The 12,103-nt window shown below is 40.5% G+C and overlaps 1 protein-coding gene across 2 annotated transcripts in view; it reads right to left on the bottom strand.

Moving 5' to 3' along the window:
* Window positions 1–3,563: 3,563 nt before the first annotated feature.
* The window catches only part of LOC114561748 (disks large homolog 1), a 125,024-nt gene continuing 116,484 nt past the window's right edge, over window positions 3,564–12,103 (bottom strand). For both annotated transcript variants that reach the window (XM_028587833.1, XM_028587834.1), the window contains 6 exons: window positions 11,920–11,970; window positions 11,673–11,774; window positions 10,445–10,617; window positions 10,244–10,353; window positions 8,518–8,609; window positions 3,564–6,823 (listed from right to left, as the gene is read on the bottom strand). In XM_028587833.1, the coding sequence (XP_028443634.1) occupies window positions 6,717–6,823; window positions 8,518–8,609; window positions 10,244–10,353; window positions 10,445–10,617; window positions 11,673–11,774; window positions 11,920–11,970 (635 nt within the window). In that variant the 3' untranslated portion in view covers window positions 3,564–6,716. The remainder of the gene's footprint in view (window positions 6,824–8,517; window positions 8,610–10,243; window positions 10,354–10,444; window positions 10,618–11,672; window positions 11,775–11,919; window positions 11,971–12,103) is intronic.

Raw genomic sequence — 12,103 nt, 5'->3', positions numbered from 1 at the left:
AGCTTCAACAGGTTCTGTCCCTTTCTGCAAACTATTATATAAGTATCTGCCAAATGGAAGATGCAGGATATGAGGATATGTTGTGATAATAAAATATTTCTGCAGACATCTGGTCAAACACAGGAAGGCTGCTAATCATAAAAATCTGTAATTGCTCTGATTGTTCCTCTGTGTTCATACTGTGGTAGTTGGCCAACAACGGACATTAGGCCACCAGAACATGGGCAATTGGAATAAAAAATAGTTGGTGTACAAGGAATGAAGGCAACAACATCAGCTAATATACAGTATCTGGTGCTAAAACCTCTAAATGAAAGTATGGATGATTATGATACAATGCAATTTTAAAACATGACCCCAGGTGGACCCCTCCAATGGTTACAGCTGGGAAGAGTAATTACAATTCATCGCATTCTCATGAACGGGTTCGTATGATATTGTAGAAAAAGTTATGCACATTAAAACTTATGATATCATACGGAAACTAGGAGACCGCCGGCTGGTCATGTGACATCGGCTACAGAGCCCTGTGCTACAGAGCGACAGTTGCTAGCTGTTTAAGCCGCTACAAGGCTTTGTGACGCCAGCTCCAGACCTCCGTCACAGCTCGTCAGCGGCAGTTAGTAGATGTGTTTAGCCGCTACAGAGCTCTGTGACACCGGCTACGGTGCTCCGCATGGTGCTCCGCATGGTGCTCCGCATGGTGCTCCCTCAGGTCAGTGGTAGTTGGTGGTTCAGTTACCCGAGAATAGGTGACTGTGCAGCAGGTACAGAGCCCCGCAAGCTGCCAGTCTTTGGTGGTTCAGTTACCCGAGAATATTTTCTGGGCCCTGTTGAAAGGCGTTTTCTATGGGCCCCTCCCCGCATCCACAGCTATTCATTCTAGCATCTTTTTGGGCCTTTCTCACATGAGGGCCCTGGGTACTCAGTCCCCTTTTTCCCCCCAGTCCGACGCCCCTGGCGGCGGGTACAGAGCATCGCGAGCCATTTCGGAGGGGATTATGGTTAAAACTATAGTGCACTATAGTGCGTAGTTTCTGCCGCCCCCATGAGGAATTGTAAATAATGACAACAAAACAGTCAGTGCGTGCACATGACACAAGCCTTCCATGACCGTGCACTGCCCCCCCGATCCTGGTTTGTATTAAAACACTCTCAAGGAACACGCATTTCCTCAGTAAATTTGGCTGCAGAAACTGCAGCTATTTAAGTCAGGTTACGTTTTTGCTGCTCCAACATTCACAAGGCAGCGTGACAGAGTGAGGATGACACAGAGGTGAAAGACCTGCTAGATGACTGATATGTCAGGACGCTGCTACTTTCCCTTCTCAACCTTCAGCACCTAACATCAGCTGACCTGTGAATCTGCTGTCGAATCTGACTTTCTGTCTAAAATCGTAAACTTATGAGCTGTGTCACACTATGCACTGAAAATAATCTTTTTTCTTCTGCTTGTTAACAGCAGATCATGCTGCCCCTCACGTTTCACAATGAAACTCTTTTTAATTGTCACGTACAGCAGGCTCTGTGTGCATTCCAAAGCACCTATAAAGACATTTGTATAAGATATTTACGTTTACTCTTCACATCCTGTGGTTGATTTCTTGCCAAGTTTGAATTATCTATGACCTCCTTCCACTCTGTAGTTAACAGCAGGAAATTACCTCTGATTACTAGATTATGGCTACTTGACACCAAGCACCGGATGAACTCAAGGAGAGTGATACTGTTAACTTTGGACCCGAAGCATTTGAATGAGGTGAGAAAGAAGCTGAAAGTGAGATCTGTGAAGATGATTATGGATTGACATATTTGACCTCAGAGATTCATATTTTGTAGAATTAAGGAGATTTTTCTCAAAACATCTAAAACATATTCAAACAGGCAGTAATATATGCCTCACAAAATATGTCCTTCAAATAATGTTTGCCTTTTATTTATCTCTCTGTATCCTTTTCCCTTCAATTTATTACTTGTTTAATCTCTATGGCTGGGAACATGTTTGTGCTCATTTTTGTAATTTCTGAATTATTTCCTAATCATTTCTCCAAGGTTTCCTAGATAGAACTGTGTAAGTTGGTACTAGTTAGAAAGAAAATAGAGAAACTGTTCACTTGGTACACTTTGGATTTAAATATAGTTGATGTGCAAGTGTAACCCAGAGTCTTTAACTGGGCATGTCAAGCTGTATATGCAAACATTATATTTCCCTGTCCAATTCAACATATAATACAGTTTTCAATGACAAATGAATAATGAATTAATACTTACTTTGGTGTGAATGGTACTTTTATTTCAAGAACATTCCTATTTTCTTCATAATTAATACTAAATAGTAGAGTTCTTTCCAGGACACCCATTAACTGCAATTGATACGTTTGACTGCATTTGATACGTTGCAATTGATACGTTGTGTTCATGAAAAACTAAGTATTGAATGTGAATACCTTTTAAGTAGAAAACAAACAAAACTATTTCATTCCACTAGCATTTAGTTTTTTAGTGAGACTCCGTACAGCACATGCCCAACATGAGGTCTTCTTTTTCACTTAATGGCTGTAAGGTGTGACCTCTTTCACACAAACTGAACAACACACTGTTGGCTCTGCAGCTGCACAGACACTAACTGATTAACTAGAGCAATTGTGAGTGAGAGTTATGTATGAGGGAGAGAGAGAGTGTTTGTGTGGGTAAAAACATAAGGATACAGACTTTTGAAAATCTGACACTTGTTGGCCCAGTGTTGATGAGGCTGTTTAAACAGAGTGTACACAGAATTAGTGTTGCTTTTAAGGTTGTGAAAGGCTATTGACCTCTAGAGGCTGAGGATTTTCCGAAAATTAATACAAATATCAAGCTTAGAAAAACTGACAGCTCATTCTTAGAATCAAAACAATATGTTCATGTTTTACCATGGTTGTAGTTCCACCGGGCCGTGCTGCAGGTTCGGCTCCAGGAATGGAGATGTCGCCTAATTGGTCGACCATTTTGGTCCAGACGGACATATCAAAATATCAGATGGATTGCCAAGAAATTTGGTACAGGCATTCATGTTCCGTAACTTTGGTGATGCTCTGACTTTTCCTCTATGCCACCATCAGGTCAACATTTGTTTGTCCAATACTTTGGTTTATGACCAAATTCCTGCAGCCTCAGCTGTACTTTGTGTCGACTGCTAATCAATTAGCAAATGTAAGCATGCTACTCTAAGACAGTGAACATCCCAGAGTCACTATCGCTGCTCTAGACTCTAAAAAATAACATTTTTATTCATTAGAGTCAGCAGATGCTTCACTTTCCCAGCCAAGAAGCTGGGTGTCTCTGCTCAACGGAACCACATTAGACATTAATAGAGACCACTACAAACCTGCAGTAGAAGTTAAAGTGGAGGAAAATATATTCATATTTACAGTTATTATATCATATTCACATTCATACACATTCCACAACACAAAACAGAATAAGCATCTCCCGTCATCGGCCGAGGGATTTCAGTAAATCTTAATAAAGACTTTTATTTTTTTTTGTACCAAAATAGGCAGTTAGGAGAGATAAATATTATAATATGTTAGATATAGATCCATCTCTGTAATAGATTCTTTGCATCGGTGCTTTACTCTAACAGACAGTGACATGGTCCCCTGGCTAAAACACACAGCCAGAGTCACACAGAGAATCCAGTTCTGTCAACTGACAACACCACTGGTTTACTAGAGTGATAGAGGATTATAGATGGAAAGAATTCATTTAACTGGACATTCTGTGAAGAAATATTAAAGCTTTTAACACACACATGTGGTCACAACTAACTATTATTTGGGTCAAAGAGCTACTTTGTTGACAGAACTGTATTTCTGTACGTCTCAGCTTGGAGGAGTCGCCCTGGGGGGTTGAGGGTGGAGATGGGAAGTGGGTGGCCGGTCCATACATGGGCTGTGTTACCAAAAGCATTTCGGTATTTCAAATGTTACGCTTAACCGCATAGGTTATTGTCATGTTTCAGGTAAGCCCCATTTGTGATTTCACTCTCTTTTAGCCACTGACTCCAGAGGGAAATATCTGACTCTTTAACTGCTCAATGCTCCACTATGTTCACCAGCTAGATGTCAACCATCTGTCTGCTGTTTCGTGCTGAGCAGGTAGTGTACATTGAGTTTTTAGAACCATTTCACTAAAAACAGCTGCCTGCAAAAACCTAAACGAGTGCTGTAAGAGTGAACCAAAGCAGTAAAGTTGCAGCCGGACAGCTAAACAATGATCGGAAACTCACTGTAAAGCCGATGAGAGCTGCAGATTCAGCTGATAATTCTCTTTGTCACATTGTTTTCATGTTGTCATTTGATACATAGTTATAAAAATATTGATTATAGTAGCATTAAGAGAAAAGCCAAATTGTAATTTGTTTACCTGTTACCTAGCAGAGGGTTGCGCCTTCAAAGGTATTTTTGTGACGTCACAGATGTCTACTATCTGCCCGGAAAGAAATGCTTGAGGCTAAACCAACATTAAAATGGTTTATTTCCATAGACTGTGACACTCTGATCCTGCCACCAACTGTCGATCTAGATGTGAATTATGTTGCCCCTGGTTATACTCATGCTCATGCATGATACAAACAAACCAGGGATCCACTTATAAAAACATTGCTCTTAGCACTATTTAGGTTACTCAAACTATTTAGCACAGCATGTAAATTAAACTGATAAAAAAGATTACGACAATAAAAACATGAAGAGATGAAAAAAGATGAAGAGAAGCTAGGTTTCAGCGCATACTGAGATTTATTTTGTTTTTTTTAGTCAAGTGTGTTCACCTCAGTCAAGAGATGTGCAAAGCAAGGGTCTACCCGTATTGTAAATTTGCATGTTGTGGCGCTTATATAAAGCAGGAAACTTCAAAATCAGAAATTGGATCTTTCTGGGCAGACTGTAGACATCTGTGCGATCATGAAAACACCTTTGATGATAAAACCCATTAACGGCTCAAAATATAACCCATTGATTGTTTACCAAATGGAGCTAGTTTCAGGTGTTGTAAAAAAACCTGTTGCAAAAAGAGCTAATGCAGTTGATCAGTGGGCCATGACAGTATCGTTAACCAGAGGAGTTCACCTTATGTCTTCAACCACGTAACAATAGCATGACATACAGCAAGTGACTATAAAGAGTTCCCTGACCTCGTTAGCTCTTTCAAACCAGCATAATAACCACTGATGGCTGAAAGTACAGTGAGTGTATCACACGTCCAAACACCAGAAACACAGAGATGGGATCAGATTTTAAGAAACCAGCCCCCATTTGCGCAACTGCATTAAATAGGAAAGCTATGACGCTGATGCTGATAATTATGATCGTGATGATAGTGTTGATGAAGAAGAAGATACACTGTTTAATGCTGGAGTGCTCAACTAATGTCACACTGTGACTGTGGAGAAGGAGAGAGATGAAAGCATGAGATGGAGAGGAGGAAGAGGAGGAGAAGGGTTGGCAGAGATGTGGGTAATAAAAAAAATTTTTTAACAAAGGATCTGGGCCTGTATTTATCAAACTGCTTGAATTAAAAGATTGGACTTAAAATGCCTTACTTTTACCCTCTTAAATGTGTTTTGGAAGAATTGTACAACATATTATTGGTCACGATGGGCAATACTTTAGCTATAAGAAATATGTTTGATTCTAATAAAAAATTGAATTGGCTGCTCCTACTCTGAGCATACATGTAATTGATCATGTGATCATGAGACGCTTGATAAATAACTTCTAATCATTACTTTCAGCAAATAACCTTTTTTCTGGGCTATTAAGGTTCTTCAGTATAATGTTCAGAAACGTGATAAATACAGGCCCAGGGCTCCAAATGGACTATGAGGCCTTTTTACTTAATTTGTTGTTGAAGAAAAATAGTTTTTTTTCACCTTGCCTTTTAGGGCTTTCGTGCCATACTTACAGTATCTATTTTAAAGTTCAAAATCTAATTTACAAGAAATATCAAGAGTCTCAATCAAAGAAATCCTAAACTGCTCATTATGATTTATTGTTACGTCTATTAATTGTACTATAGGTTTATTTTGGCTCTTGGTACCAAAATGCTGGGGCACGTTATCAAGTTTTCACCTCATATCTAAAGTCTGTAGTCTAAAGGGGAAAGGAGGAGGAAATGATGGGATATGAGAGAAAGATAGAAAAAAGACTAAACGGTAGCAATGCCATGAGGAAAAACAGACAGACTGGAAAGGAGATCAAGATTTTGTCCCAAAAACATGCTCTTAAAGCTACAGCGTGCAAAAGTCTGCCTCTTGGTGACAATATTATCATTACAAACCCATACATGAATGCATTACCCTTTGTTAATATGAAAACAACAACGACAACAACAATAAGAAGAACAATAATGAAATCAAATTAGATAATGGGTACATGTCACCTTGATTTGAACCCCCTCCTTAAACATTAAGGAACTGAGCTGTAGGAAGATCTACCAATAGGCTGCTGGACAGACATTAGCCCCTCCCACTTCAGGAAGTAGCAGTCCCAGATAGTCCCAGCCTCGTCCATCTTTATGTGCTTGTGTAAATGTGTGTGTTTGTGTGTAGTGATGTGTGTGTACAAGAGAGAGAGAGAGAGAGAGAGAGAGAGGAAGCAGGCTGATAATAGAAAATAAGAGCTGTAGGAAGTGTTAGAGTGACGTGTGTGATGATGTAGCATGTGTGTGTTTATTCAGAGTCGGTCCTTGGTGGGCACCCAGATGTAAGGACCAGACTGCTCCTCAATGATCTGCTTCACCTGTGAATACACTTCCTCTAGAGACGAGCCCTGGACGATAGCTACAGACAGAGAGAGAGAAAGAGAGAAAGAAATTAATATCCACAAAGAACATTTACCAAAACACATTAAACCACAGTGCGTGTAAAGAACTATAATCAAAATGAGGAACTTTACTACTAGAGTAAAGTTCCTCATCTGTGTATTTTGAGTGTGTGCGTTTGTGTATGTTTGTTTGTTCTTTACACACAGACTTCCTATATGCGAAAATAAAGTGATGAATCTGCCCCCCCTTCAGTTTTTTATTATGGCTGAAGGACCTTTGTTGCACCACTCTCTCTCTCTCTCTCTCTCTCTCTCTCTCTCTCTCTCTCTCTTTTTCCTTTTCCTGTTTCACCTCTCTCTCTACTCCTCATCTGCCAAATAACAATAAAAATACCACACATAAAAACACTTGTATCAATTATTTCACATGATCTTCCTCAACATGCCACAATACAGTGTGTTTTTTTGTTTGGTTTTAATTAGTGAGTTTTAGAGGGTCTGGTAGACAGATGTTTGAAATTTCACTAGAGTAGGTGAGCTGTTCCCCTCTGCGTATTATTGCTACGCCATAGTAGGCTAACCACGTCCTGATTCCAGGTGCGTACTAATAGCCGAGACACCGTCGACAGAAAAGCCAGTCGGAATGATCAGTCGGGTCCCCGAGGTCCAAAAAACTGCCTCGGAACACACTGAGGCGACACCGACTTGAGAAACGTAATACGTCTCCATAGCAGCAGGCGGCGCTACTCTGTATTGTTGCCCAAGAAATGAATGATTGGACGAACGCCAATTCAAAGCCAGACTGTCATGGCGGCTTGTTCAGAATACAATCTCATATTGTACTAAAATAGTTCACTGAAACGTGTTTCTGAAAACATTTTAAGCGAGAAATAGTCTTCATTTCAGATCAACAAAGGTCAGTTAAAAAACTATTTTTTATTAACCTATATCTAATATAAAACAGTTTTTTTCATGGACTACTGGGATGTATGTGTATGATTGTATGTGTATGTAATGTCATGTCAATGTCATCACTGGTGTGCCTCTTTGCGTGCATCTACTCATCATCATCTGTGGTAATTGTGTACTCTATAGTCTGTACCACTACCCTTTCATGAATCATGGGCCCCCACCTATAAGCTTTTTTAGCTTCTTTGGGGGACCCATTCACTCTACCCAACTGATCTTGTACACCAGCTGTATTATTGAAATGTTTGAAGCGGTATTGTGAATAAATAAATAAATAAATGAAAAGTTTAAAAGATTTTCGTCAGATTTTGATAGACTCTAGTCAGGCTTATTCCGCTCGCCATTTCCGGGTGAGTCCCGACTGCCCTGCCTCCCACTGAACATGTCAGGTTGGCCAAAATGAAGGCCGACAGCGGGACACACCGAACAGACTCGAGTCACTGACCTCGCCAGACTGTCCAACGGCCGATTATCATCTTCATCTCGGGCTTAAAGGCGCGACCTGAGAGTACTAGGCACCCAATCATCTCATCTAACTCTCAGAAAGAGAGCATGTTACCCAAGTGGACTCTTCCCAAGAACTCTTTCTTGGACCTGAGCTGTCAACTTCCCAGAAATGTCTGTCTCCCATGGAAAACGGACTTCTATTCCCATATGACGTCATCGCAGAAAATCCACAGGACATTGATGGGTTGAGGTGCTTGCGTTTTTATGTGTACGTGTTTGTGTGCTGGCAACTAACCAGTGAAGAACTCTGTGAACTCCTGCTCCAGTTTGACAGCTCTGTCGAAGGTCTTCCTCGCCTGCTCCTCAGTGAAACGCTTGTTCATCTCTCTGGAGAGACAGAAACGAGTTACACATATCAAAGTACAGAACAATCATTTCAAACATCTTTTACATAAATCCCGAGGAACCTTTTTGAGCTCACTGTGAAATTCAACAGTGGTCAAATGATATGATGATAAAAACTTGTATTACAATGGAACTGCACCAACACACTGTGATGATGAGTAAATGAGAATATACAGTAGCACTAACCAAGTTGCAGCAAGCCTACAGTATGTCTGAAGGTAGCTAGAGACAAATATTTTATAAATAAAACAATCATCCTGTATGACTGCATACCTTGCCTTGCATGACTTCTGGGGTTTTCCACAGACTTCAGTCTCAGGTTAACCAGATAACACAAGATATCCTGGGTATGTTGACATTGCTTTGTACTTTGTAGTACAAGCCTCTGATCTATGCATATTGCATTAAACGATAAATAATAAATAAATGTAGTTTTTCAAATATCTGTAATTTTTTTAATTTAAATGTGATTGCAGAGAAGTGAAGGACATTTTTTTGTTTGTCACTCATAGGTTGTTCATGAAATTTGCAATATATTTTTTTTGTATCTGATTTTTTGTTTGTTAATGTTACATACACTAGAGTATGCTAATTATATTACAAGTTGATGTTTATCATACTCATAGAACACGGTTTATGTTACTGCCAGCGTAGTCTCGCATTGCCAGACCTTCCTCCACAGCGCTGCGGAGGAGGGTCTGACGAGTTCACACAGCAATCCGGGATGGGAGAACAACGTGCTCTGGTTTCTTTGGCATTTCTTTAAACCAATCACAATCAGCTTGGGCGGTGCTAAGCGACGAGTGGAGCCACGGTGCCGCTGCAAAACAGCCTCAGGAAGGAACTTGTTTTGGTGGAACGTGTACGTTCAAAGGTTGTTTTAGTCGATTTACCCTGCAGAGATCTGAGGAGCAGTTAACCATAGTCCTCATAAATCAACTGGAGTTTAGAATTACTACACAAAAAAGCAGAAGGTAACGGACATCCGAAAACAGACATCTGAAAAGAATGACATCTGGCGGAATTTCTGGCAGAAAGAGTCTCTTTTGAGCAACGTCGTGGATATAGACTACTGCCAGTTATACCAGGGGTGTAATGTTGGTGGTGTTAATATTAAAAGCAGGGGTAGTAATGTTGAAATGCTAGCAAGATTTGAAAGTAGCATCTCCTCGGGTCTCCGTCTAACCCCCACACTCTGCCCTCAGGGCTCCGACCCACACGCAGACGTGCACGAGCACCGCTGCTTCAGAGCGGAGAAAGGACCGCAATTTTACTTCATGTCTCATTCACTTGTAAGCAATCACCTAATATTATCATACCGCATGTTTAAAACAAACATGACTGCTGTTAGCAATGCGGCAACGACACACATTGTGCTCAGGCTCAAAAACGGGGCAAGGAGGCATTTCATTGGTTCTTTCCAAGCGGCCCGCAAGGCAGTGATTGGTGGATGATTTCACAGGATTACAGCAGCTACAGATGACAGATCTTTTTCGCTGCTTTTTCAGAGGCCATACGTTATTTATTGATGTCGGGTTGTAAAGACCATTTCAAACAATATATAAAAAAAGTGTACATTGGAAATAGTTACCAACCCTGCCTTTAAGGTTACTTACAGGATGTTGTCGACATTGCGTGGTCTAATGAAGACAGCGATGGGATGGAGGCCTGCCAACTGGAGACGCTTTATCGCATTCCCTGATACATCCAGTATGCAGTGTTTACCCTGCGAGAGAGACATGGAGTAGTTTCCGTTTCCTCTGTCCTTTGTGTTTGTATCCTTTGTATCTTTCATGACACTCTCTCTTTAAACTCACCTTGTCAGCGACTACTTTGACCGACTGTATGCTGGTTCCATACAGATGGTTGTTATACTGTCCAGCCTCTATGAACTTATGTTCCTGGATCTCTTGCTCCATGAGCTCTCTGGAGGACATGAAGTGGTAATCTCTGCCGTCCACCTCGTAGTCTCGCCGCGGCCGCGTTGTGTCTGGGGATCAAAGGGTTTACACACATTAAGCTATTATTTAGGAATCTATATATATATATATATGATGATGATCAGGTCCCTTTCGTTATATGTGCTGTTTTGTACTGTGGCAATTGACATGTGTCAAAAACTATTTTAGGCTTTAAATGTTGTGGTATTTGGTTGATGCTATGTACCTTTCCCTTTAAAAAATGAATAAAGAATAAAAAATAAGTGTCAAAGTATATATTTTTATTCAGCTCCATATATAACTTAAGCACATCTTTTATTACATATTTATATCTAAAAAAGGACCAATATACTGAAGGAAAAAAACAAAACAAAACAAAAACAACAGATATGATGAGGTAAAGACGTCAGTGTTCCAGCTCGATTTTTTTATAGATTGGGTAAACGAACATTTTAAGGCAAAAGACTTTAAAGTGACTGAAATACAATGGCGTAATGGCGGATCTTCTATACGGCAGTATTGTGGAATCTCTGTGTAAAACAGCCCAATGTCTTTCTCTTTGTCCGTCATCTCCAGCCACATTTATAATTTCCCAAACCCCTTCCATCCTTTCCCTCACTCACCTGTCCCCTCTTTCCTCAGCAGTGCTCTCGATATTTAACCAGCCCATTTTCGTTCACCCTTTGTCAGTTCAGCCTAGTTGCTTTGTTGGTTTCCTGCGTTGTGCTTTTGTGTCTGGGTGTCTATCCTCTGTATGTTTACCTGGACCTGTACCTACCTATCTGCCTGCCCTGCCTTCCTGTATCTGCCTAAAAGCTATTTCACCAGTAAACTCACTGAAATCATCCTTGTGCCTCCTCAGTCTGCATGTGGGTCTGCCTATCCCAGTGACCCTGCATAACCAGCCGTGACATTTACTTCTTCAATTCATAAACCTTTGTTGAAAAGTATACAACAAAAAAACTAACATTTTATTTCATATCAGCTGTCATTACAGCATTATATTTTTTTATAGTTTTCATAATGTGTCTTTGCCTTGTGTGCAAAGTTCCAGCATTATTGAAGAGGTGACAGCTGGGATTTATCATACAGTTAAGACACTCACGTGGGACGCAGGAGCCAAACTTGTCAGGGAACTCGGAGATGAGGTCATCGTTGATCCGATCTTTCATTGGTCCAAGCACGATGACTGGCCGTGTGTAACTAACTGTGATATGACAAACAGAACCAGGTCAACATAAACACACACAAAGATACACTGAGTAAGTTGATTTATGCAATGCTCACAATTGAAAATAAAAACTGATATATTATACTTATTATTAAACTAATAATTTGTGTTAAGCACTGACCTTCCTGCTGCATGACAGGTTGGTAGGTGAGTAATGTCTCCTCCTGGCCAGCTGATCGGACAAAGAGAAATGGTGGACACATTTAGAGGTACAGTCGTGGGATTAATGATAAAACACTCCCGACCCTTTTCTACTTGTGGACTAAACTTCTTCAACAGCTCTGGCAAAAGCAGGCTGGAAAAGA

This window comes from Perca flavescens, chromosome 9 (assembly GCF_004354835.1).
Source record: "Perca flavescens isolate YP-PL-M2 chromosome 9, PFLA_1.0, whole genome shotgun sequence".
NCBI classification, from domain to species: domain Eukaryota; kingdom Metazoa; phylum Chordata; class Actinopteri; order Perciformes; family Percidae; genus Perca; species Perca flavescens.
This window is presented reverse-complemented; position numbering and strand designations above follow the sequence as displayed.